Source organism: Panthera pardus, unplaced genomic scaffold (genome assembly GCF_024362965.1).
Source record: "Panthera pardus isolate Hobbes unplaced genomic scaffold, ASM2436296v1 HiC_scaffold_1, whole genome shotgun sequence".
In the NCBI taxonomy this organism is placed as follows: Eukaryota; Metazoa; Chordata; class Mammalia; order Carnivora; family Felidae; genus Panthera; species Panthera pardus.
In genome coordinates, this window is record NW_026526654.1 from 82,689,598 (window position 1) to 82,717,557 (window position 27,960).

At 42.4% G+C, this 27,960-nt stretch overlaps 1 protein-coding gene across 1 annotated transcript in view; it reads right to left on the reverse strand.

Annotated features, from left to right (window-relative positions):
• Positions 1–27,960, reverse strand: part of LOC128777285 (translation initiation factor IF-2-like) — a 195,295-nt gene that overhangs the window by 51,378 nt on the left and 115,957 nt on the right. Inside the window, exon 4 of the mRNA XM_053903668.1 lies at positions 24,391–24,473. Within this exon, the coding sequence (XP_053759643.1) occupies positions 24,391–24,473 (83 nt within the window). The remainder of the gene's footprint in view (positions 1–24,390; positions 24,474–27,960) is intronic.

Sequence of the window (27,960 nt, forward strand, 5' to 3'; positions counted from 1 at the left end):
TTCTTCCCTGTCAAACTAGCAGGAACCCCAACCTCCGCTCTTCACTCGCCTTGGTTCTTTTTCTCATGGCTCTCTAATACTGTGCTAAAATAAAATATACAAACCTGTTCCCTGTTCAGCTCTAACACTTAGAAACAACTTGTTCTCAGTCGCGCCAGTGATCAGGAAAAGCAAGCTAAAATTACAATTAGAAACCCCTGTCACAACAACCCGTGGCTAGAATGTGGTCGAACGGGAAAGAACACTGAAGAGAAAGTCACTTTCAAGAGGAACGTGGCAATAATCAGTAAAGTTGAAGATGTACGTACTCTGTGACCCAGCAGTGGGACTTGTCACGCATGCCCTAGAGGGGTGAGTTTCAACCTTTTCTTACTGTTTTATTTCTTTATTTTGAGAGAGAGAGGGAGGGAGAGAGAGAGAGTGTGTGCACACACACAAGCGGGGTAGGGGCAGAGAGGCAGGGAGAGAGAGAATCCCGAGCAGGCTACATGCTGTCAGCACAGAGCCAGACTCCAGGGCTCGACCGCACGAACCGTGAGACCATGACTTGAGCCAAAATCAAGAGACAGATGCTTAACCGACTGAGCCACCCGGTGCCTCACTTTTTCTTACGATTATCCTCAGTGAGAAAAACGGCTGACATCACAACCCAGTGCAACCTGCATACGTGCACACCAAATGAAAAGCTGAACAAAAAAATGTGCCCTTATAATGTGTGGTGAAATTTTATTTTATATAATATATCATTTATAACTCACCTTGATTGTTCTCACTACTTAATGTTGGTTACAATCCACTACATTGATCTCATAACCTCTTAATATGTGATAGTTTGAACACAGACCAGCCTAGAGGGTACCTACTGTATGTGTCCATAAAAGTTGTGTGCATTGGAAATCCTGTTGCATTACTTTTGCTAAAAGTGAAGAGTTAATCTCGATGTTCATCCAAGTAGATGGACAAAATAAGATTCCATATTCCTATCATGTTCGTATCACAGAGCAGTGGAAAGGAATGCGGTAAAATCCAGGTATCTATTTTAATAGAACTTAAAACAAGTATTAGGTTTTCTTCTGAAAAAAACCAAAAAGCAAATTACATGTACAGAGTGCAGGCTGACTTTAAACACAAAAAATAGAACTGATATTTCTTTGGATACACACATATTAGTCAGAGGATAAAACCATGCATGGAGAGGATTCATATCTAGTTCTGAATAGCAGTTTTTGTGTGGAGAGGGGTGTAGGGAAGGGATAAAGATAAGAATTTGAGGCTAGAGCTATATCTGAAACATTTCTTTTAAAGCCTTCAGCAGATGCAAAAATCATAAAAAAAAATTACAGCAGCTCTTAAATGTGGGTGTGCATACAAGTGAAATGATTTTCTGTCTTTTTACGTGTTTAAAAATTTTTGTAAAATAAATTTAAAAATAATTTTTACAGAATTACCTTTTTAGGGCACATATTTCTCCCATAAGACAGGAAACAAACCTCAAAGGATGAGAAAGTCATTCCCTGACTGACACACTGAAGCTCTCAAAATTTGGGGCATCAACAAAAGGTCTGACTTGAGGATAATCAGGTCTTCGTGCACCATGAACTAGAAAGTAAAACTAACCAAAGTACTTGTGCTTTTAGAATTATTTACAATTATGGGGCTCTTGGGGGGCTCAGTCCGTTAAGCGTCCAACTTCGGCTCAGGTCGTGATCTCACAGTCCGTGAGTTCAAGTCCCAGGTCGGGTTCTGAGCTGTCAGCACAGAGCCTGGAGCCTGCTTCAGATTCTGTGTCTCCCTCTCTCTCTCTCTCTGCCCCCCACCCCCCTTGCGCTCTGTCTCTCCCTCAAAAATAAGTAAACATTAAAAAAAATTTTCTCTAGAAATATTTACAATTAGACCCTTGAAAAACCTAAGACCATGTGGGATTTTTGAACATTGAAGTGTTCCACTCTCAAATGCATGCTGCTTATTCTGAAGCTTTGGTGGTTGAAATGCTGCCTGGTGCTGAATACGCATGATTTTAGCTGACTCCTCGCAAGGCCACCTGCTAAAATAATGTAGAAGGACTTTGTGGGGACCAATTCCTCTGCAGATTAATAATGCTGACTGTTTTCTGTGGTGCAGGGTCCTGGAACACTGGGAGGGTCACTTCATCGGAGAAGCCATTCTGGATCATACCTGTGATGGCCCTGATCCCAAGGGCTGGCATCCCCCTCCACATCCCCATCTGTAGACACCATCCACAGACAGCTTTGTTTGTGCAGATCTAAGATGCTGAAAAGTATTCAAAATCAGTTGGATCTAAGCAAATATTCCTTTCTCCTCCACAGGCCATCTGTATGTAGAGTTCTGACACTGCCCAGATTCAATCCTGTCTATATCTTGTGAAATTCAGGAGTTCTCATGAATACTAAAGCCACAATTCATATGTTGGACTTCACCTTGGCTACTAACGCTTGGTACTGGTGTTACCATGAATTGTCTAAGCGTAAAGCACACAAATTTCATCCATTACTTTATTTGCAAAGGAAGCTTTAGTGTCACAGCAAGAAGACGACACCTAAATACATGTCCCATTTCGGTCACATGGAGGCTCTCCAATCTTGGGCAGTCCCTTCACTGCTTGGGACCTCAGTTTCTTTGTCTACACTTTCTTGAATGCTTAATGAGAACTAAATGAGCCCAAGTATGTGGGAAGTTCTGTGTGAAATAGAAAGCATCATAAAAACATAAGGTGGTGGGGCGCCCGGGGTGGCTCAGTTGGCTAAGCGTCCGACCTTGGCTCAGGTCATGATCTCATGGCTCATGAGTTTGAGCCCCACGTCGGCCTCTGTGCTGACGGCTCAGAGCCTGGAGCCTGCTTCAGATTCTGTGTCTCCCTCTCTCTCTGCCCCTCCCCTGCTTGTACTCTGTCTCTCTCAAAAATAAATTTAAAAAGCATTTAAAAAAGCATAAGGCGGTGTTGTGATTAATGGTAGTAGCAGTAAGTGTAATGTCTGTACCCCATTATATAATGCAAATATACATTTGAGATTGTTATTACTATATTTGTACCTTGTGGCTCATTCCATTTTTCTATAGCTCCTATGGTGAGAATATCCTAACGGGTTTAACATTTCTCTCAACTGTTAATTGGAATTCATTAAAATTTCTGTTTCAGCTTGAGAGAATGGTGCACTCCGTTTATTTTTTAGAACAAAACCCTAAGGATTCCTTTGCACATTCCTTTTTTGTATTATTTAAATTCACGTTAGTTAACATGCAGTGCTGTCACGGCTTCAGGAGTAGAACCCAGTGATTCATCCATATCTTACATAGGACGCCCAGTGCCCATCCCAACAAGCGCCCTCCAAAGCCCATGTTTCTAAGTCCCTGGCTCATCAAAGACTACGCACGGAGGGCCATGCCAAAATCAGAGGCTTGTTTTCCTCAAGAAACAGCTCATTTTGGTGTTTTCAGTGGCCCTGGACCCTGTGCCTGACCTCAATTCACCCATACTGAATCACTATAATATTTTTATGATTTAAAACAACAACAACAACAAAACACTCTAAATCCAAATTTCTTTAAAATGTTCAAATGACTGAAATCGAGCTCTCCCAAAGCATTTTTTAAATTCCAAATCCAACGCTAATCTCTACTCTCTGATAGTGGGGGCGGGGGGAGTGGTAAGGAACGTACGATACGGATCTGCGAGCAAAGTCTGGATTAAAACACCAGCGATTTAACAAAGTAAATGCGGGGTACTGCTCTTACACCCGTTTGCACGAGCTACCCTTGCAAATCACAGAGCCACATGGGCACGCTCACTCTGGGCCCTGCCCTCAGCACGGGCACACTGGGACCCATAAGCATCGCCTGTGGTCAGTAACGCCAGTGGGGCCCCAGAGAAACGGGTTGTCACACAGCTCTTGCCTCAAATTAAAGCCTCAGGATACAGTGCAGGTGTGGGGGACACACTACCAGCATGGGGGGGCAGGGTGGGTACTGCGTCACAGGGCAGGGACGTTCCCCGGGCAGGGACGCTGGGATAGATAGAGAAAAGACGGAGTTTTCAAATCCCTTCTCTCAGATAACACAAATATAATCATGCCATGAATAACAGATTTCCCAGCAGGGTCGAGCCTCCATTGTCTTGCTTCTCTTCACATTCTACTTCATTGTTCTGAAGCAGAGGCAGGCAATTTTCTCCTGCAAAGTATGTATATTATAGTAATGTTTTCTAGTATATACAGTAAATATGTTTACTGAGAGTCAATACTGTAGGCTTTGCCGGCCACATAGTCTCTGTCATGACTATTCTGCTGCTTTGCTGAAGAATAATTTTATTTAGAAATCTGGTATCGTGAACCGTAATCCGTATTTTGCCTTTTTTCGCTCTGTTTGGCGCTCTCCAATGCTTTTTTTCTCCCACCCGAATTTACTGAAATATAATTGGAATATAACATTGTGTAGGTTTAAGGTGTACAACATGATGATTTGATATATCTGTGTGCTGTGGAACTGTGTGTGTGTGTGTGTATGTGTGTGTGTGTGAAGAACAGTTAAGATCTACTCTCTCAGCAACTTTCAAGTATACAATACGGTGTTGTTAACTCCAATCACCCTGCTAGACATTAGATCCCCAAAACTTGCTCATCCTAGAAATGAAAGTTTGTACCCTTTGACCAACATCTCCCCATTTTCCCCAGCCCAACCCCAGCCCCTGGCAACCACCACTGAACTCTGTTTCTGTAAGTTTGGATTTTTTTTTTTAAGTTTAGTTTATTTATTTTGACGGAGAGAAAGCGTGCGTGCACGCACGTGTCAGCAGGGGAGGGGCAGAGAGAGAGGGAGGCAGAGAATCCCAAGCAGGCTCCAGGCTGTCAGCGCAGAGCCCGATACGGGGCCCAGTCCCACAAACTGGGAGATCATGACCTGAGCCGAAATCAAGAGTCAGACGCAACTGAATGAGCCACCCAGGTGCCCCCAGATTGCCCATTTTTAACTGAATTACTATACCACGACTGCCATTGCTATTATTTTGCTATGAGTAACAGGAGTCCCTTACGTATTTTGGATATTAACCCCTTCTCAGATACGTGGTTTGCAAATACTGTCTCCCATTCTGTAGGTTGCTTTTTCATTTTGTTTCTTTTACTGTGCAGAAGTTTCTAGTTTGATATAGTCCTACCGGTCTCTTTTTGCTCTTTGCTGCTTGTGATCTTTTTTTAAGTTTATTTATTTATTTTGAGAGAGAGATAGCACAAGTGGGGAAAGGCAGACACAGAGGGAGAGAGAGTCCCAAGCAGGCTCTGCTCTGTCAGCACAGAGCCCGACGCGGGGCTGAACTCACAGACCGCGAGATCGTGACCTGAGCCGAAGTCGGACGCTTCACCGACGGAGCCACCCAGGCGCCCTATTTAATGAATATTTAAAGTCTGAATTTTGAACTGGTAAGATGAAATCCCAGGAACTTTATGCTCTTTACTGAATCAAGATTTAATTATATCACTGGCCCATTATTCTGCATGAAATAGTAACAGTACAAAATAATAAATTCAGTCAAATTTGCTATTTTTTTGACATTCATTCATATAAAAAATTATACCATTACATATTTTTATGTTGCCATTGCAACAACATATTTCTCAAAGTAAGGGAATAAAATATATTTTATTTAACAGGTTGTTACCTGAATTTTTTAAATGCTTAAGTACATAGTATGAATTTTCCATTCATGCTTTGCCCCAGTTTCATGGTATAAAATATGCTTTGGTTCATCCAGATAATGAAAAATATATAAACATTAGTAACTGATTTTTGAATACCATTTTTTATAGAGAAAGATATTCAAGATACAAAGTGGTAGCTTAAAATATTAAGAATCATTACTTTATATATAACTATGCGAGAAGAAGACACCTGAAGAGACTTGAAGGTCTCACACCTTAACGTTAGCAGGGATAGTCTTGCAAGGAGGCATCACGGTTAATTTTTATTTACTGAATATTCCGGTTGTGTACACAATAAGCCATTATTTAGATAACCAAAAAAATAAAGCAATAAATGTTATTAAAATAAATAACACAGTAAAGTTTAGTTCTTCCCAGGTCTTCAACATTATCATGTTCATACATGTTTTTATATGATGTTTATAACATACAGGAATCATGACCATATACAGTTGACCTTTGAACAACACAGGGTAAGGGGTACCGACCACCCTGCCACCCGCACAGTCAAAAATCCAAGCATGGTTTCTGATTTCCCAAAAACTTAACTACTACTAATTGCCTACTGTTGACTGGAAGCCTTACCAATAAAAAGTCGATTAACATATATTTTGTATGTTACATGTATTATAAACTGTATTCTTACAATAAAGTAAGCTGGAGAAAAGAAAATATTACTAAGAAAATCATAAGAAGAGAAAATGCGCTCACAGTACTGTGCTGCATTTATTGGAAAAATTCCTCATCTAAGCAGACCTGAGCAGTTCCAACCCATGTGGTTCAAGGATCAACTGTGCTTCCTTTGAAACAAATTGCTCTCTCCGTATACACAGACTCCTGAGTCCTGGAACGTGTGCTGAGCTACTTTTTCCAGTGATGATGAAAGTCTTGCACAGACCAGGTCCTCAGGTGTCAGGGGTAAATGTGGGTAGCTTGGGCAAAGGGAAATGAAATGGCTTCGGGGCTCTATTTCAAGATCCCACCTCCATTTTCACCGATTTCCAATGGAGCCAACCAGCCATGGCAGTGCTTCTGGTGAGGACGAGCTAGAGCGTCACCCAAAACACAAAAGAGACTTTTTCACGACAACGAGGGTGATGGTAACGTGGATGACACGAACAGTGGTGCTTTAATCCCTCCACCCTTTCTTCTACTGGGTAAAATCAAGAGTTTCGTAAGAGTCCTAGGAGGGTAAAAGTGGGGTAGAATATGGTTTATTCGATAAACCATAATTACACTTTGTTCCTTTAACCCTCCTGGAAAGTTCCTGGCAACGAATAGACAGTTTCAGCAAACGCCTCCCCTGCCCCGTTATAAACGGCACCTGTTGAAGATATGATATTAATAGAGCAATCAGGCTCCGTCCAAGGCAAAAGAAGTTAAATTCATTTGTATAACAATCAACTTAATGACCAAGGACACTACTGATTCCTGCCCTTGATAGGATTAATGCAGTAGCAATTTACTTGAACTACGTAGGCCACGCATGGTAAACACAGTGTCTGGTATGTCTCATATGGAATTTCATGATGCAGTTAATGTTTTCTAGCACATGCAATGCTATTGCCCTGCCAGCCCACAGTAATGAGTGTTCAGGACTTACGCACATTTACCACACCTCATCAAAGGGAATTTTGCTACTGTTCTCAAAAAATTCAGCTTGTATAGGTTTCCTCTGAAGAAGGTCATCCCCCCGCATCAAGAAACGCTGTGCAATTTGTAAACTTCCTAAATATTTCAGAATGGATATTATTCCCCTAGGGTTATGTGTCCACATTTGTGATGCCAAGCACTGACCAACTTCTGAACTTGAGAAATGTTCAAAAGAGGGTAATCAATTCTTGAGTCAAGAATTAATTACAACACCAAGGGCAAACTAAAGTTGTTTTTTTTTTTAATCTAGTAATTTTCAAATCAAAGATGTGCAAGGAAACTGAACATCTCCTCCAAGCAAGCTTCTAAAATAAGCAGTTTTGACCATTAGAATCCGCTCTTCTAAGCAACTACAGAATTTTCTAGGAATTGGTAGCTTTTTGCTATTTTGGTGCTGATACAAAAAGGGTGAGGTCATCACTTTAATTGACTAAGTACCATTTGTAGGGTGTCATAAATACAACTATAGGATTAAAGGCTCTTGCTTTTAGCTATTACTTTATTTCACCATTACTGTCTGGTTAACAATGCCAGGACAAGTATAAACATTTTGTTTTTACCAAACATACTAGAATTCTCTTTGTCAAGATACCATATTTGAGCACTGTCTGGTAAGCCAATGTAATGGTTAATTTTATGTGTCACCTAGGCTGGGTCATGGTACCCAGATTTGGTCAAATACTAGTCTAAACGTTGCTACAAAGACATTTTTAGATGAGATTAATACTGAAATCAGGAGACAGTTGAGTAAACAGATTATCCTCTATAATGCGTGGGCCCCACCCAATCGGATGACGGTCTTAAGGGAAAAAACTGAGGTTTCCTAAGACAGAATTCTGCCCAGTCTGCCATCAGATTCAAGCTCCAACATTATCTCTTCCTTGCATCTCCAGCCCGCTGGCCTGCCTATGGATTTCAGACTTGTTCACTTCCATAGTTCCGTGAGTTAATTCCTTAAATAAATTTCTCTCCCTTTCTCCTTCCCTCTGTGCTCCGCCCCCGCCATATATATATATACCCAGACACATACACACGTATACATATATATACATTTACACACACATCCTATGGATTCTATTTTTCTAGAAAACTCCAGAATTATAGAGGCATGCAGTTCTGAACTGTGGACATTTGATGCAAAGAGGCTTCGAAGTGTCCTTTTTCATAACCAATGTTATGAGCCATTTCATACCATAGATGGGAATCAGTGCACACCTAAAGAGAGCAAAAACTCACTTTAAAGTCCGAACATGGAGACTCTGATGACTGATCACGAATGACAGAACCTGAACAGATGATTTCATGGCCACATCGTAGTTTCCCCGTGCACTGAATGGGGCACCTGCTGCCACTTCTGCTTACCTCCCTCTGGAGGCTCTAAATAGGATGAGGTTTACTAAACGAACTTTGTAAACTAGAAGGAAGTGGAACATTGACAGGAAGGGCTAGAAGAGTACAGACGATAAATCACAATCACCCACCTGAACTTCATTACGATGATGTGGTTATAACAAGAGACTCTTCCTACTTTGTTACCAAAATGGAAAGTGACACACATATGCCACAGGGTGACTGCAATTACTGTGCTGCTCATCAGCTAAAGGGAGCAATCACACACAGACCACATGTTTCTAAAATGGGAGCCACATCGAAACTGAGAGAACATATGGGACTCTCGGATATACATGCAGAGCATGAGACCCTGCCAACACGAAGTGGATCTGAGCTCAGGGGTATAGTGATTCTGTTCACAAGTGTACAATCACGAAAGGCCAGCCATTACTATGAGGTATGGGACTTTGGGCATTTGGGTTCTCCCAACCCCAAAACAGGTGTTAAAAACACAGAAAACCTTCCTGTACATTCCTTAATTATTTTTTAACGTTTATTTATTTTTGAGACAGAGAGAGACAGAGCCTGAACGGGGGAGGGTCAGAGAGAGAAAGAGACACAGAATCTGAAGCAGGCTCCAGGCTCCGAGCTGTCAGCACAGAGCCCGGCGCGGGGCTCGAACTCATGGACCGCGAGATCATGACCGAAGCGTCCGAAGTCGGACGCTTAACCGACTGAGCCACCCAGGCGCCCCCCTTCCTGTACATTACTAAAGCTCAGACAGACGAGGATACAAACCCCACTCACTTGAGGTCCCCTAAAGCAATGCACAGAAGGTGGCAACAGAATTGTTCATCTTCAACATCAATTGTAACTCTGTAGACATACTTGCAGTCACTGTTCTTTATAATTCATTTATAAAACTATTTGAGTACCTCCTAGATGCCAAAAACTGCTTAGGTATGGTGGCCTCAACGGTGACCAAGACAAGACTGGCAGGTTCGAGGACATTTCCCCAAAGAAGCCAAACAAAAGGCCAACGGATACATGAAAAGATGCTCAAACATCACTAATCATCAGGGAAATGCAAATCAAAACCACAGTGAGATGTCGCCCCACACCTGTTAAGATGGGTATGATCAAAAACAAAAAGAAGAGAAGTATTGTCAAGGATGTGGCGAAACTAGAACCCTGGTACACTATTGGTAAGATTGTTCAATAGTGCGACCTCGATGGAAAACAGCATGGAGTCTCCTCAAAAGATTAAAAATAGAACTCCCGTGTGATCCAACAAGCCCACTATCTTGGTATTCATCCAGGAGAACTGGAAGCAGGATTCACAGAGATATCTGCATTCCTGTGTTAATTACAGCACTATTCACAATAGCGAAGATGTAGAAGCGACCTAAAAATCCATCAATGGATGAGTGGATACAGAAAATATGATCTATACACACAATGGGATGTTATTCAGGCTTAAAAGAAAGGAAACCCTGCTTCATGCGACAACACAGACGACCCTTAAGGACGTATTTCTAAGTGAGATGAGCGAGTCACAGAAAGACGAATACTGCGTGATTCCATGTATTTCAGCTAGCAAAAACAGACAAACGCATAGAGGCAGAAAGGAGAACTGTGGTAGCCAGGGGTAGGGGGTGAGGAGAAAAGGGGAGTTCCTAGTCAACGGGTATCCAGTTTCAGTTAGGGACCTCAATTTCCGGTTCCACCTGTAAGGAGCTTGGAAGTCCCCACTCTGTCCTAACAACGAGTAAAAGCTGAACAGACTGAAACAGCCACAGCTCTTCCTGGACCCAGGGAAAACGTCAGCCCCGAGACTGGAGAGGCAGCCAGGCAAACACCCCCTCCCTGAGCAGGGTCTCAAGAGCAGAAACCACCTCAGGAGCCAGTGCTTGGGTAGGAAACCCTGAACTGTAGTTGACGGCCGCTGGAGGCTCAGTGTGCGACTCCCAGAGTTAAAGACGACAGGAGGCTCCAGCTTGGGGGGTGCCCCACAATACTGTGAGATTTTTACCTCTAGGAGCTCAATCGATCGGGTTCCCACAGAAAATACCGGAGGGAAAAAAAAAATCCCCTCAGGTTTCCGGTGGGGGAGGCGAAAAAGAAGGATTCTGAATTAAGCCTGAGCACTCTGTTCTTGGCAAGGCTTGTCCTCGGGAAGCTAAGCTAACCAGAGCCCAAGGGACTGGGGCATTAAGGGAGTTGAATTAACCTGGGGAAAGGGAAGTACCCAAGTCCAGCCTTCTCTAGCCAACCTGTCCCACCTAAGAGGGTAAAAATAAAGTAACAAATACTTGTGAGGCTCACAGTGGAGAGGCACAGGCTCACTAAAGGACTGAGGCCTGATGCCAGGATGACGGAACGCTTCCCCTCCCCCACACCTCACCACCCCAACACCAGAGGCCGATTTCCCGCAGCTCTTTTCACCGGGGACATCACGTCTGGCTATCAAGAAGACAATCACAAGGCACACCGAAAGGCAGGAAACACAACTTGAAGAGACAGACCAAGCATCAGAACCAGACATGGCTGGGATGCTGGAATGATCACACCAGGCATTCGAAACGGCTATGATTAATATGCTAAGGGCTCTAACGGATAAAGCTGCAGCCGGCAAGAACAGATGGACGATGTAAGCAGAGGGATGGAAACCCGAAGGGAAAAAAATAAGAAATGCTAGAGATCAAAAACACTGTAACAGAAATGAAGAGTGCCTTTGATGGGCTCATTAGTAGACTGGACACGGCTGAGGAAAGAATCTCTGAGCTTAACATTTAAATCAGGAAGTTCAACAACTGAAAAGCAAAGAGAAAAAGTTTCACTAATGCAAGATGAAGAAATTCCACAGATGCACCGTAAGACACGACACGTACAGTAAACAATGTGGGGTTGGAAGCTGGGTTCCTTTGGGTTGCTCTTATTTAGGGTTCGCTCAGCTTCTTGAATCTGTACATTATGTCTTGTGACAAATTTAGGAAGTTTTCAGCCATGATTTCGTTAAGTGCTTCTTCAGCCCACTCTTACTTCTTTTCCTTTTGGGACTCTGACCTCAATGTCAGATCTTTTGTTAAGAATCCCACAGGTCTCTGAGGTTCTGCTCATTTATCTATTTTCTCTCTGTTGTTTAGATTAGAGAATTCCTACTATTCTTTTTTTTTAACATTTATTCATTTTTGAGAGGCAGAGAGACAGAGCATGAACAGGGGATAGACAGAGAGAAAGGGAGACACCGAATCCAAAGCAGACTCCAGGCTCTGAGCTGTCAGCACAGAGCCCGACATGGGGCTCGAACTCACGGACCATGAGATCATGACCTGAGCTGAAGTCGGACGCTTAACCGACTGAGCCACCCTGGTGCCCCTATGTTCCTATTATTCCAGCTTCCAAATTCACTTATTTTTTTTTTTCCTCTGTCACCTCCATTCTTCTGTTGAGCCCATCCACTGAGTTTTTTACTTCAGTTATATTTTCAGTTCTAAACTCTCCATTTGGTTCTTCTCCATATCTTCTGTTTCTTTGGGTTTTTTTTTCTTTTTCCCCCACTTTTGTGTGTAATTGTTCTTTGAAACACTGCATGTGTTTGTTGAGATATAATTCACACACCATAAAATTCCCCCCTTTGAAACTAGAAAATCGGTAGTTCTCCTACGTTCAAAGTTCTGCAGCCATCAACTGTTACCTGACTCCAAAACATTTGTAGCACTCCAAAATGAAACCTCCTGCTGATTAGCAACCATTCCTCATACCCCTTTCTCTCTTGTCTCCAGACACTGTTAATCTTTCTGCCCTTATAGATTTGCTTGTTCTATGCATTCCATATAAATGGAGTCAAACAATATGGGGCTTTTTGTGACTGGTTTCTTTCCCTTAGAGCTTAATGTTTTCAAAGTTCATCCATGTTGTAGCATGCGTCAGTCCTTTATTCCTTTTTATGGCTGAATAATCTTCCATTATACGGACATAAGACACTGTTTATCCATTCATACTGTTTCCAATTTTTAACTACTATGAATATAAGAGCTGCTATGAACATCCACGTACAATTTTATGTGTGGACTCTATGTTCTCAATTCTCTCGGGTGCATAGCTTTGGGTGGAGTTACTGAGTCGTATGGTAATTCTTTTTCACTTTTTAAAGAACTGCTAAACTGCTTTCCAAAGTGGTTACATTTTGGGGCGCCTGGGTGGCTCAGTCGGTTAGGCATCCGACTTCGGCTCGGGTCATGATCTCACGGTTCGTGGTTTGAGCCCTGCATCAGGCTCTGTGCTGACAGCTCGGAGCCTGGAGCCTGCTTCAGATTCTGTGTCTCCTTCTCTCTGCTCCTCCCCTGCTTGTGCTCTCTCTCTCAAAAAAAAAAAAAAAACAAACAAACAAACATTAAAAATTTACAGGGCACCCGGGTGGCTCAGTCAGCTAAGTATCTGACTTCGGCTCAGGTCATGATCTCGCGGTTCGTGAGTGTGAGCCCCGCGTCGGGCTCTGTGCTGATGGCTCAGAGCCTGGAGCCTGCTTTGGATTCTGTGTCTCTCTCTCTGCCCCTCCCCCACTTGTGTTCTGTCTCTGTCTCTCAAAAATAAGTAAACATTAAAGAAGATTTTTTTTACTGCATTTTCCATTCCTACCAGCAAGGCATGAGGGTTCTAATTTCTTTGCATTCTTGCCAACAGTCTTTCCTGTCTGTCTCTTAGATTACAGCATCTTAGTGGGTGCAAAGGGGTATCTCACTGCAGTTCTGATTTACCTTTCCCTAATAGTATTGAACACCCTTCCATGTGCTGATGAGGCATTTTTATGATAGCTGCTTTAAAGTCCTTCTCCGATAATTCTAACATCTCTGTCATCTCAATAGTGGCATCTCTGATTCTTTTTCCTCTCAGTTTGAGATCTTCCTAGTTCTTGACGTGACAACACCTTGTCACTGAAACCTGGACATTTGGGGTATTGTGTCATGAGAACCTCTCATTTAAACCTTCTAACATTGCTCTGGCAGAAGGGGGGGGGGGGACACTTCCTCATTATTTCACTGATAGGCTGGGCTATGAGTCAGGTTTCCCGTGAACCGTGGAAGGGGCGCGTGGCCCCATTACCGCTGGGAGGTGGTGAAAGCCCTGACTCTCCCCCAGGCCTTCACTGACACCACCACAGTCGGGAAGCAAAGCGGGGCCTTGTTACTGTCAGGTGAAGTCCAGGCTCCCTACTGAATCTTCTCTGACACCACCCCGGCAGAGGCGTTGGGACACATCAGTACAGCCTCCCCAGGGAAGGTCGAGGCTCCCCACCGGGTCTCTGCTGGCGGGGATGGGGGCGGGGCCACAAGGTCGTCTGTGATGCCTGGCTACAGCAGAGTGACCACTGCCTAATGGTTTTCCGTCTTGCTGATCTGCTCCCCTCCCGGCCCTTTGGCTACAGAAAGCCAGCTTTTGTCCGGGGCTTTTTAATCAGGGCCCACTGATCGTTCTGGGTTGTTGGCTTCTACTGCTCCAAGTCTGGGGTATAGGAAGGAACAAATGAAGACAACCCAGGAAACTCCCCCCTGCCTCATTCCTCAATATCTGTAGCTGACGTGCTGCCTTCCCTCCATCTTTGAGACCCTTCTCCTGTCTGTTTTTTACATAAAGCACAGAGTTTTAAGTTGTGCTTGGGAAGAATATGGAGAAGTATGCCTGTGTCATCTTCCCAGGGGCAGAAGTCTTTTCAAAACTTCCCAGCCTGTCTTTTCAAACCCCAATTTAAAACAAATTTTTAAAAATAATATCTTAAGCCTAGAAATAGCTTTCAAGTGAACTATGCATTCCCTTATCCCTCTGCAACACAGGCACTAAAATGAATTTAACCTTCCTCACAAAGCTCAACAACACAAACATCCATGGCTATGTATTTATTCCCCGAGACTCACTTCGAGCTTACTATTCAATAAGCACTCTCCCGTCACATGAAATAGGACCTGTTGACCCAATTTTGGAAGTTCCTGTGACTGCCTGTTCCTTTTTCTATTTCTTGCTTTTGTCAGTGTAACTGCCTCCAGAGAATCCCCACACCTTTTAATCTGCTACTTCTAACAGTGCGCGGGCTGAGAAACCAGACCGTCAAATCTTGGAGAGATATTTTTAAACAGTAGTAAACAGACTAAGAATAACAGGCTCTCCACCTCATACACAAATTTCCCAACATCTATTCGGGCCACTCTGATGTCCTTTTGGCTTACGCACCGCCACCACATTATATCCCAGTTAGCTGAAGTTGGACAATATTTCAAATATCACACGGTGCTGCTCCATGTATAGACCCAGGTCACCTTCACCGAGATCAGACCAAGCAAGCAGTGAGCCTAGGGAAAACAGGAGACCCTTGCCAACTACAGCATGCTGAGGAAAGGTTCTCCGGGTGCCTCTAAAACCCACCACTCTGGGCGGGCAGCCTGAAAGCATGGACAAGCTGGAAACTGAGGATTCTAAACTATCTTCACTAAGCAGGAGGAACAAGTTATATGTGGATATCTAATAAGCACGCTGACATTTTTTCTCTTCCGTTATTACTGTTAGAGCATAACCAAAGCTGACAATTCCAGCCCAATGGGTCAGAGGGCCTGTTAGTATCTGGAAATGTGCTATGCTCAAAAACATGTCCCAGAAGCATGTTTTTTTCAGGAAGGTGCATTTTCACCAAGGTGAATAGTCTCATGGCTTCTCCCACGTGCATATCACAAAATATAGACAGACCCCTATGTTCATGAATTCCATGACACATAGAATCAGTTCTCGACATCAGACTTCAGGCCCCATGCCCACCTATGCTCCTGAGAGAGACCACTTGGTCCCGAAGAAAGAGTGTGAAGGTTAAAGTCAGAGGTCTACATTCACCTGCGTAGCCTTGGCAAGTTACCCGAAATAAAGAAAATAACCTAGTTTTACTGAGTTTTGATGAACCACTTGCAAAAGAAACATGGATGGTCAATGAATGGCAAATACCACTACTGATAATGATTTTTATGCATAAGGAAAAGACTATCTCTATAAAGGGAAAGATACCAGATGCTATGCCCCAGTTACCAGCATCTGTGGACCCAAGTGCTGAACTGATTTTTGATCGAGTTAGAATCAACCCAGTGTCTCCAAACCCAGAGTTCTTTGTGCCCATGTGGTGCTACCTTTTGGCACGCACAAAAAAGCAGATGCAAAGCCCCAGATCATGGCAATCATCACATCTTCTCTAAGGTGGCCTTCTTCCCACCAGCTCATCTACCCAGTTTCCCATGACTGCCTCCTACACTCCCTCCCTCATTCCCTCTCTCTCCCTTTAATCTTCTAACTTACGGGGTCCAGTTTCTTAGTAGTGTTGTTTTCTAATCATGTACACTCTTCCTAGAGTTTGGGTCTTTATTCCACATGTTTTCTACCCATCAGTCCCTCTCCTTTCAGTGTAATCATCTGGCCTTTCCAATCTCCAATTCTACTAGATTCCATTTTCTTTGAAAAGAGAGCCTCTGATGAGAAAACCTACCAAGTCTTGGTGGGATGCTCCACACAAAGGTGGAAAACCAACATATAGCAGGGGTGGGGCACGGAGAAAACCAGAAGGAGCAGTGGGTTGCTGCAACCATTCTGAGCTCGTGTGTTAGGACTTACAACCTGTGCAGGGAGAGGAAAGTCAAGGGGAATTACTGCTTGGGGGCTGGGGGTATGGGTTGCCGAAGGCTAGTAAGAACTATATCAGGGATGATCTAGTGATTGAATCAAGACAATCACCTCAAGAGATGCAGAAAAAGTATTTGACAAGGTACAACATCCATTCATGATAAACACTCTCAACAAAGTAAATTTGGAGGGAATATACTTCAACATAATAAAGGCCATATGTGAAAAACCCACAGCTGATACCACACTCCATCGTGAAAAAAATGATCAGAAACATGACAAGGACGTCCATGCTCACCACTTTTATCCAACACAGTACCGGAAGTCCTAGTTGCAGCAACGAGACAAGAAAAAGAAACAAAAGGCATCCAATGTGGTAAGAAAGTAAAACTTCCACCATTTGCAGATGACACGATACTACACACAGTAAAACCTTGGATTGTGAGTAACTTGTTCTGTGAGCGTTCCACAAGACGAGCAAATATTGCTAATAAGTTTTACCTTGATAAATGAGCGAGGTCTTACAACGTGAGTAGTACGTGATGCCAAACATCACATGATCACAACTGATCCAATGGTTCTTGAAATTTGCTTTGATATACACGTGCTTTGGATTACAAGCATGTTTCTGGAATGAATTATGCTTGCAAACCAAGGCTTTACTGTATACAGAATACCCTAAAGACTCCACCAAAAAAACTACTAGAGTTGATATATAAACTCAGTAAAGTCAGAGATACAAAATCAATGTACAGAAATCTGCTGCACTTCTATGCACTAATAATGAAGTAGCAGAAAAAGAAATTAAGAAATCTCATATACAATCGCACCAAAAAGAATAAAATACCTAGGAATAAACTTAACCAAGGAGGAGAAAGACCAATGCCCCCAAAACTATAAAACACTGATGGAAGAAACTGACGATGACACAAACAAATGGAAAGATATTCCATGCTCGTGGATTAAAAGAACCAGTATTTTTTAAATGTCCATACTACCCAAAGCAATCTACAGATTTAATGCAATCCCCATCAAAATACCAATAACACTTTTCACAAAACTAGAACAAAAAAATCCTAAAAATTGTATGGAACCACAAAAGACCCCAAATAGCCACAGCAATATTGAAAAAGAAGAACAAAGCTGGAGGTATCACAATCCCAGATTTCAAGATATACTACAAAGCTATAGTAAACAAGACAGTGTGGTTCTAGCACAAAATAGACACACAGATGAATAGAACAGAATAGAGAGTCCAGAAGTAAAGCCACGGTTTTATGGTCAATTAATCTCTGACAAAGCAGGCAAGAGCATACAGTGGGAGAAAAAAGCAGTCTCTTCAGCAAATAGTGCTGGGAAAACTGAACAGCTATATGCCAAAGAGTGAACCTGGACCACTTTCTTACACCATACACAAAAATAAACTCAAAACAGATTAGAGACCTAAATAGGAGACATAAAACCAGAAAATTCCTGAAACCAGTAATTTCTTTGACATCACTGCAGAAACATCTTTCTAGATATGCGTGCTCTGGAAAGGGAAACAAAAGCAAAATTAAACTATTAGGACTACCTCAAAATAGAAAGCTTTCGTACACTGAAGAAAACCATCAACAAAATCCTAAGGCCACCTACTGAATGGGAAGAGATATTTGCAAATCATACATCCGGTAAAGGGTTAGTATCCAAAATATATAAAGAACTTCTACGACTCAACACACGCAACAAAAATAATCCAATTAAAAAATGGGCAGAGGACCTAAATAGGCATTTTTCCAAAGAAGACACGCAGATGGCCAAGAGACACATGAAAACATGGTCAACATCACTATCACCAAGTTTATTGCAGCTTTATTTACAACAGCCAAGATATGGAAGCAACCCAGCTGTCCATTGGTAGATGAATGAGTACAGAAGGTGTGCTATACAACTGACTATTACTCAGCCATAGAAATGAATGAGATCTTGTGATTTGCAACAACATGGAGAGAGCTAGAGGGTATAATGCTAAGTGAGATAAGTCAGTCAGAGAAAGACAAATACCATATGATTTCACTCATATGTGGAATTTAAGAAACAAAACAAGGGAAGAAAAGACAAAAAACCAGACTCCTAAATACAGAGAACTGGTGATTATCAGAGAGGAGGCAGGCGGAGGGATGGGTGAAATAAAGGGGATTAAGAGCACACTTATCTTTTTTTTTTTTAATATGAAATTTATTGTCAAGTTGGTTTCCATACAGCACCCAGTGCTCATCCCAAAAGGTGCCCTCCTCAATGCCCATCACCCACCCTCCCCTCCCTCCCACCTCCCATCAACCCTCAGTCTGTTCTCAGTTTTTAAGAGTAAGAGCACACTTCTCTTGATGAGCACTGGGAAATGTATAGAATTGTTGAATCATTACATTGTACCCCTGAAACGGATATAACACCGTATGTTAATTACACTTGAATTAAAAAAGAAATCATCGATGTCTAGAACAAAGCAAGACATCCAGGTTCCCATGACTGCCAGACATCGCAGGGAACATGCCATAAAAGCCTGCGGGAGTCCTCTTATGGGCATCAGACTGGGCTCTGGCAGGCACTTCTCTTCCAGTCCCAGGTCAAGCGTACTGAGTCTGTGGCTGAGATGTGAGAGACACAGTGTGCCAGCTACGATCTCACCACAGAGGAGGGCAAAAAGGAATGAGGGAGAGAATGGAATCTGAGGAGAGGTGCGGGTAAGAAATGAAACGGCCTTGAAATTAGGCCTTCATTTCAGCGGAGAAAACCATCTCCTACAGGCGCATCAGTTTTCCCAGACACCTAGAAAACATCACATATATGGGTCACTCTGAGCTCCTCAGTTACATCAGTCTTTTTATGGCAGTGCCATTAAGCTATTTATAGCGAGCAATTAAAGATAGCCTAAGTGGGCCACCACATTCCCATCTGGCTGGCTCTGGCCGGTGCAGCGTAATGCTAACAAGATAAAGGCTTTCCTCAAATGCCATGCCACACAAAAGCCTGCTCTAGATACTTATAAATCTGCCTTAAGTTTGTATTTATACTTTTAATTCAATTTAATTGTTCCTGGGAGGCATTATCCATGAAGTAAGCTACATTATGGGAAACTTCAGAAAAACGGTTCGATGCCAGGTAGGTGGCTGGCATGTGGATGTGACTCACATGAAGCAGATAGTGTGACAGGGCATAGAGAGCATAGTCTTTGGACCCAAGCAGACCGGAGTCTGGATCATACCTCTGCGAATACACACGACATTGGGAAGTTCAGTCTTTCCAACCTCCATTTTCTCACATGTAAAACCGGGACCTACTGACGGACTTTCCAGGGCTTTTGTATAGAAAGTGCCTAATGAATTCTGGCACCTGTCATTGTTCAGTGAATGATGGCTGTTTTAGGGCCAGTCAAGAGAGCACATGACAAATGAAGTCAGGGTTGTGAAGAGACTCCTGGATTATGCCACTTCAAACACCCTCGAGGTGAACTTTCAGAAACCAACTCAGTCTCATGCGGGAGTCCCCAACTCTGATCACTTCTTCCAACCCGATCACTCCCTCCCCAGCCTCACGGAACTGATCCACCAAAGGATCCCACATACACATCTGCTTCCATCATTCATGTCCCTGGAAGGGTGATTTCCCCCAAGCCCCAAATATCTATCTACATGTTCAGACCGATACCTATGCTTCGTGGCACCACTCAAATGAGATCTTCAGTCTTCAAGGAAATGGCCACCATGATACCCTACAACCCCAAAACTCTCAGAACCGACCACACCCCCCCCATAGGGGTCACTATGAATACAACAATAACAAAATGAATAAATCCTCTCTCCTAAGTCAGTCTAGTTGTGTTCACTTAGGATATGCTACCAAAGGCTCCAGGAATACAGAATCCCGGGTGGAGAAACTAATGGAAGCCAACGATTTTGTTTTGTTTTTAGCACGGAAAACTTGAGCAGTCTGTATCATCCGCAATGCTTTGATATTGAAAAGTGACGCACTGGGATCTTAACTCAGACTTGTCAGCGCTCACGGTGTGAAGCCTGAAAACAAGCTGATTTTCACTAACGTGTTCACTGGAGTACATTTAAGCCGCTGAGAATTTCTTGACTAAAGGCTCTATGTTTTTCTATGGAACTTACTGGCAAATGACATAAAAATTTATCTGTATAATTAGTAAAGATGAACACACTCTGAAAACTCTACCTTTTTTCTCTGATATTTTAAGAAAATGATACAACTTAAACACCTTCCCAACAGAATTTAAATTTGTCATATATTAAAATTTTACGTATACTGGAATATCTCTGGAGTCTCCATTCTGTCCTAGTGGTGTATTTGCCTATCACTGATTTTATTAGGAAAGCTATTCATAGCCTTTATAGTACGTTTTAATGTCTGGTAAGAGAAGTCTCAACTTTCCCTTCAGTATACTTTTTGGACTTTAACAATCGGCACTGGTACTTTCAACTACTTGGGGTTTTCTAAATTATGTTTATGTATTTTGAGAAAGAGACTGAGATCAGGGGAGGGGCAGAGAGAGAGAGGGGGAGAGAGAGAATCCCAAACAGGCTCTGTGCTGTCAGCGCAGGGCCCAGCGCGGGGCTTGATCTCACAAATCCTGAGATCATGACCTGAACTGAAATCAAGAGCCAGATGCTTAACACACGGAGCCACCCGGGCGCCCCTCAACTATCTGTTTGGAACAAAATAAATTTCTCGCACCACATATAAAAATAAATTACAGATAAAGTAAAGGCTAGATGCCAAAAATAAAGCAATAAACTCTTAAAATAAAATCTAGGATACGGTGTGTATAACCTAAAGATGCACAGAGATCTTCTTATTCAAGAAAATAAAGAAACATAAAACAAAAGATATATTTTACTACATGAAAATTTAAAACTCATGCACAGCAAAAGCTATCATAAGCAAGGTCTAGATACAATAAATTTGGAAAAAAATATTTGCGATAAACATTTTAAATTCTAACATCAATTTTATTTGAAACCCTCTTAGAAACTGATACAAAAAGGAAAATAATCCAATAGAAAAATGTGCAAAAAGATGTGAATAGGCAATTTGCAGAGAAGCTAAGAGCCAAAAGACCAAATATATGGAAAACTACTCAGACTCTTTCAAACCAGACTACCAAAAATTACAGGGAAGATTAACACCTATTGCTAACAGAAATGTCAAGAAAAGGACACTCTTTTAAGTTGCTGGTGGCAGTGTAAATTGTTACAGAAATCCTAGAAGCAATCTAGCAGCATCTATTGCTAAAAATATACTTTGATGAGAGTCCAACTACTATAACGTTTTCCTAAAAATAAAAACAGTGCAAAAGAATAGATATATAAATGATGTTTGTCACAGGAGAAGGAAACAAAATCAATGTTTATTAAATAAGTAATTTGGGGTCTATGCCATGGAATATTATACAGCTATAAAAGAAAAAATAGAGCCATCCTAGTTGAATTGGAGGTACTTCTATGAGGTTCTGTTAAATAAGAAAATTAAGTGTGTCAAATATTATACTAAGTTAATAAAGGAAACTACTAGTCCCAAATCCTCATATATTCGCATGTTGTATGTTCATATATGGTTATCTGGGCATAGTGGAAAGCCCAGGATGATACGTACCAGGTAATTAACATGGGTTACCTACAGTGGTGGAGGGAGAGTAAGGACAAACAGAAAAAAAAATCCCAAAGAACACCCAACGTGTATATGATCATATGGATATATACACATACAAGTTGCTCTCATAATTAAAAACAGTTTTGAACATATATATCCTACTACTTAGATCTGTGTTCTTCTATATCCTATAAAACACACACACACACACACACACACACACACACACACACACACACACACACACTGCAAGGTGAAAAAGAAAATGAAGCTCAGGCATGTTGAGCAACTCCTAAGATTTAAGAGTTGATAGCACAACAGGGTGGTTGGGGAGGAGCCCCAATCTGTACTTGGACTCCGCACTGAGCTTATGATACAAAAGCTCCAACGAGGGCAGTGGAGAGTGGACATCTGTCACAATACAGAGAGCTGTACACGGGCCCAGAAAAAGCTGGTTCCTTTCCTTCCCCCAACACCTGTGAAACGAGCAACGGCTGACATTATCATGATGAAAGTTACGTGTTACATGTCCACCACAGTGCTCCAAAATATGTTGCCAACGGAGTTATAAAGCCTACTCTGACATTTAAACAGATTGGAAGCAGCGATTTTATGAGATTTATAGGAATAAACAATATTGAAATGAGGAAAAAAGTCTGAGAAGCCAACAAGACTAATTTCCTACCTAATAGTGAATCCCACCCACAGAATCTCTGGCAGGTAGGTGCCTGCCATCTGCTTGAGCACTTCTAATTGAAGGGAATGTCACTATCTAACAAGACAGCCCCTTTTATTTTTGAACAGCCCCGACGAGTTATAAAGTTCCCTCCTCTCTAGAACCAAAAATTGCCTCCCTGTAACTTCTACCTTTTGACCTGAGCCTTGCCTTCTTAAAATAGAGAGATTATTTAAAATTATTTAAGTTATTTAGAACCATCTGAAAACATTCCTATCCACCAGGAGGTAACATTATTTGTGTGGAGGTATGTGTAAAGTCACAAAAGTCAGTAGACAGTCTTTTAGTGAGTATCTGGGCACAAAGGTCCCACTCTGAAGGAGTTTAGAGGTCAGAGTACAGTAAAATTCTCTTGCTAACGAAAACAAGTTAACATCATGCTCAATAATTTTCCTTGCATCCATAGTCTGTGAAAATGAACCGTTATCTTGAAACAAGAAAACGATGGCCTGTAAATTCGGTTCGAATTTCTAAAGAAAAGTTCCCTTAAGGCATAAACAATAATTTCAACCAACTCACTGAAACATACAACTGCCGAGAACAATAACGTGTTTCTCTCTCCCGCTGTCCTCAACAAATTAGTATTAGGAAGGTGTCTTTAAATCCTGTGTAAAACTTTAACCTTGTAGCCAACTCCATCCCATTTTTTTAAAAAAGATTTAATGGGTTAGAGTTCTAAACATCCCCTCCAAACCTTTCTTGAAGGAAGAGTGGCATACAATTATTTACTATTCTCCTTTCTGATGAAGGATATGCAAAGCACAATCAAACAAAAAATGGACTTCTCACGTGTTCCTTAAATATAACGCTTGAAATGTCCATTAACTAGCACAGGCAGGACGGGAGAGGTGATGATAACGGGTGCTATGGGCTAGATTCTTTACACACTAAGAGTGTACTTCAAAACATGCTTTTTACTAGACGGCTGCTGTGGGGCCACAGTAACATCTCACTCATTTGTTTCCATTAACAGTTACAAACATTTTTCTTTCTTTCTTTTTTTTTTTTTTTTTTTTGGCAAAACCCAAAAGATCCCACGTAACTTTGGTGGATGCCTTGGAGACTCCCCTTTTCAATGAATACATCACTCACAAACATGTTGGATGTGCAATTTTTTGGTACTTCATCAAAATGAAATTATAAAATTACATCCACAATTTTTTTTTTTCTCAACACTACCTGTCCATAAAATCAACACTGACCTGTGCGTTCCGAAGCAAGAGTCCAGCCCCGATCTTTAACTCCCTCCCTGGTTGCACGTATTTGGCACCTAGGGGCAGAGTGCCAGGCCTTCAAAGCACCCCCTCCTTTCAAGAAGCAGGCAGTCCCTCTGTAGCCACATCGCTTAATACCCGAAACATTAAATTCCAGCGAAATTTTAATTAACCAATTCAGGGCTCACATCAGGATGCTCATATAAAGTAATGTTAAGCTGTATGTAAGCCACGGTAATGAGAGTGAACTCGAGCACAATAAAGAAACATATTTAGTGAAGTATTTTAATTATTGCTTATTCAGAGATGTATATACGTGGCATCAAAGGCAATTAAAATTCTCCATGAACAGAAAAAACAGCCCCACCATGTCTCTCCACTTACCATCCTGTAGCCTCCAGTTAATTCTATTTCCCCAAATAGTTGCTCACAACCTGCTCACATAAATGCTGCTCCCTCTTGAAAGAAGTCTGGTCCTTTGGCTCCACCAACATCCCAGCCAAAACAGGACCAAGTGAGCCACACCTGCCCAGGGCATGAGAGGTGGACGCGTGATACAAGACTAGTCCTGGAGCCTATTGGAAATGCAGACCCATCACCTACCCTCTCCTCCCTCCCACCCCCCATCAACCCTCAGATTGTTCTCAGTTTTTAGGAGTCTTTTATGGTTTGGCTCCCTCCCTCTCTAACTTTTTTTTTCCCTTCCCCTCCCCCATGGTCTTCTAAGTTTCTCAGGATCCACATAAGAGTGAAAACATATGGTAACATATGGGATCTGTCTTTCTCTGTGTGACTTATTTCACTTAGCATAACCCTCTCCAGTTCCATCCACGTTGCTACAAAAGGCCAGATTTCATTCTTTCTCATTGCCACGTAGTATTCCATTGTGTATAGATGAGGAGGGCACCTGTTGGGATGAGCACTGGGTGTTGTATGGAAACCAATTTGACAACAAATTTCATATAAAAAAAATAAAATAAAAATATAAGACAAACAAACAAAAAAAGAAATGCAGACTCTTAGACTTGATGAATCAAAACCTGCATTTTAACAATATCGCCAAGTGATTCCCAAGCATGTCAAAGTTTAAGTGGCTTCTGCTTTAGACCAGCAGGTCTCAGAGGTGGTCCCAGGACCAGCAGCAGCAGCATCACCTAGGAATTGCTAGAAATGCAAATTCTTGAGCCCTACCCTCTGGAATTAAAATCTCTGGGGGGTGGAGCCTAGCAACTGGTGTTTTAACAAGATGGGTGCCTGGGTGGCTCAGTCAGTTAGGTGGCTGAGTCTTGATTTCAGTTCAGGTCATGATCTCCTGGATCTTGAGATCAAGCCCTGAGTCAGGCTCCACCCTGAGCACAGAGCCTGCCTTGGATTCTCTTTTCCCCTCTGTCCCCTCTTGCTCTCTATCTCTAAAATAAAAAATAAATTAAAACAGGCATAGACAATATATAAACAAATGACCTTGGCTGTACTCCAATAAAACTTCACTTCTTTGGGGAGCCTGGGTGGCTCAGCTGGTTGAGCGTCTCACTTTGGCTCAGGTCATGATCTCAGGGTCATGATCTCGAGCCCCGTGTTGGGTTCTCTGCTGACAGCTCAGAGCCTGGAGCCTGCTTAGGATTCTGTGTCTCCCTCTCTCTCTGTCCCTCCCCCGCTCATGCTCCGTCTCTCTCTCTCTCAAAAATAAACATTAAAAAAATTATTTTAAAAAACTTTATTTATGGACACTGGAATTTGAATTGTATATAATTTTCACTTCTCATAGCATATGATTCTTTTGATCTTTTTTCCAACCATTTAAAAATGTAAAACCATTCTTAGTTAACAGGCCACACAAAGACCAGTAGTGAGCCAGACTGGCCTATGGGCCCTAATGCGCTGACCCTTGCTTTAGACCATGAGATGACTGTCCCTAGTTTCTGCTGACCAGAGTCCTTAGGTCATCCCACAGGGTCAAGGCAAATCAGAAAGGTAAAGCAACCTTGCCTCTCAACAAAACATTAAGACTTAAACCACATTCTGCAATCTTGCAGAAACCTGGCCGAGGGGGGCTGTCTCAACCCCCCCCCCCCTTACTAATAAGGCTCAGGAAATAGAGAGTCTGCTGAGGAAAGGTAATGATACTTGTGAGCTTTTCAAAACTTAATTACAAATGTTCACAGGGCTGAAAAAGCAAATGAAAGAATCCAACAGATTCCAGAATCTGAGTCCAGCCCATCTATCTAATCTTATCTCTGTGTCCTAGGCTCCAATTGAGGGCAAACCTCTGTACCCAAACCACAGTCTGAGCAGGCCATTGGATCTCTCCCCTCACCCCCCATCCCCATCGGAAGTGCCCTGCTCCCCCAGCGCCATGTCGAAATCCCAGCCATTCCTTAACGTCCAGCATCAATACAGTTCCTCCACGAAGCTCTCCCAATCCCCCAGCTAAAAATAATCCCTCTACAGTCTCGTCTCTCCATTATCCTGATGACCACATCCTGCACTTCACGTGCATACTTTATTTATTCACTAAATTATAAGGGCCTTGAGGGCAGGGATATCCGATTCACCTTCTCCTTTATTAAGCATATTAGGCCCCTAGCAGAGGCACACAGTAGTTACTTACATCTTTCCTGACACGATTGGTATTTAGGGAAAACGTTAGCAATTATCACAGCAACAGTAGCACCAGCTACTCTCACTGTGTCCCCACGCCTGCCACTTTACCTCCAACTTCTAACAAAACTTCCTCAAGGTGGGAAACTTTGAGCCTACCGGGCAGAGTTGACACGGGGGGACTGAGCGCTTAAGTGGGTTGTTCAGTTCACAAGTTCTCAAGGTTTCGACACCAGCAGAACAACACCAGCAGCGGCTGGAAACCTGCCGGGAATGTGAATCCACAAGGCCCACACCCCACTCGGGTGTTTCTTCTTACTTCGGAAACAATACGGAACTCGGCAAGATCCTGCCACTGCCTGTGAGTGAAAATTCAGATAGATAATTGCTTCATATAGTTTCTTTTAGAGACTGTCTTGTTCCACGAATCCTTCTAAAATTCTGAGTTCACCCAGTGCTCACCTATCATCCCAACGCGACCCAACCATCTGGGCACAGACCTTGTAGGTGAGCAATCCAGCGACCTCCATCAGGTAAATGGTCTAAATGAGCACAGACGTTAGGGAGACTTTTCATTATCTCAGAATGCAGTGATGGAATGAAATGTCAATAAAGCACAGAAAGCAAAAAGTAAAGACAAAGAGATCAGATCACAGAATTATCGATTCCAACTGGTGCCAGTTGAGAAGCCATTATCTGGGAGGGCAAAAGTATTTCCTAGGTCCTGCTTGGGGGGCGGAAAAAAGTTTACTTAGGCTAAGGGTAAAATGCCAGGCTTGAATATCAACAAGATTTTCACCAAAGAGCTATTTAATTGGGGCACAGTGGTTCTGGCACATCGAGGGGGGACGCTTACTGTGTATTTATGAGTCGCTTTGTTTACCATTTGACCAACAGTAAATGTTAGTAAGAAAAATAGTAAGGATTTCCCTCTTTTTAAAAAAATTTTTTAAAGCTCATTTATTTTGAGAGGGAGTGCATGCCTGTGCGTGAGCAGGGGTGGGCCAGAGAGAGAGGGAGTGAGAGAGAGAGAATCTCAACCAGGCTCCACACTGTGAGTGAGGAGCCAGACACGGGGCTCAAACCCACGAACTGTGAGATCATAACTGTGAGGCAAAACCAAGAGTTGGAAGCTTAACTGACTGAGCCACCCAGGAGCCCCAAGGATCTCCCTCTGAGAGAGATTTTACCATGTGTTTTTATTCTCTTTTCCCTAGCCATGCATCTCCCTTCACGGTTATGGTGTGCACGCGTATTTTAAATTTAGTTAACTGTAAGCTCGATCTAAACCCTTTCAGTCACTATTTACCAAAGATATGAAAGAAACATGTCCATATTCATGGACTTTGAGCTATCTTCGTTTGAGACCCGCTTTGCAAAGTCCAAAAGCAAATCCCACCATTACACAACACGA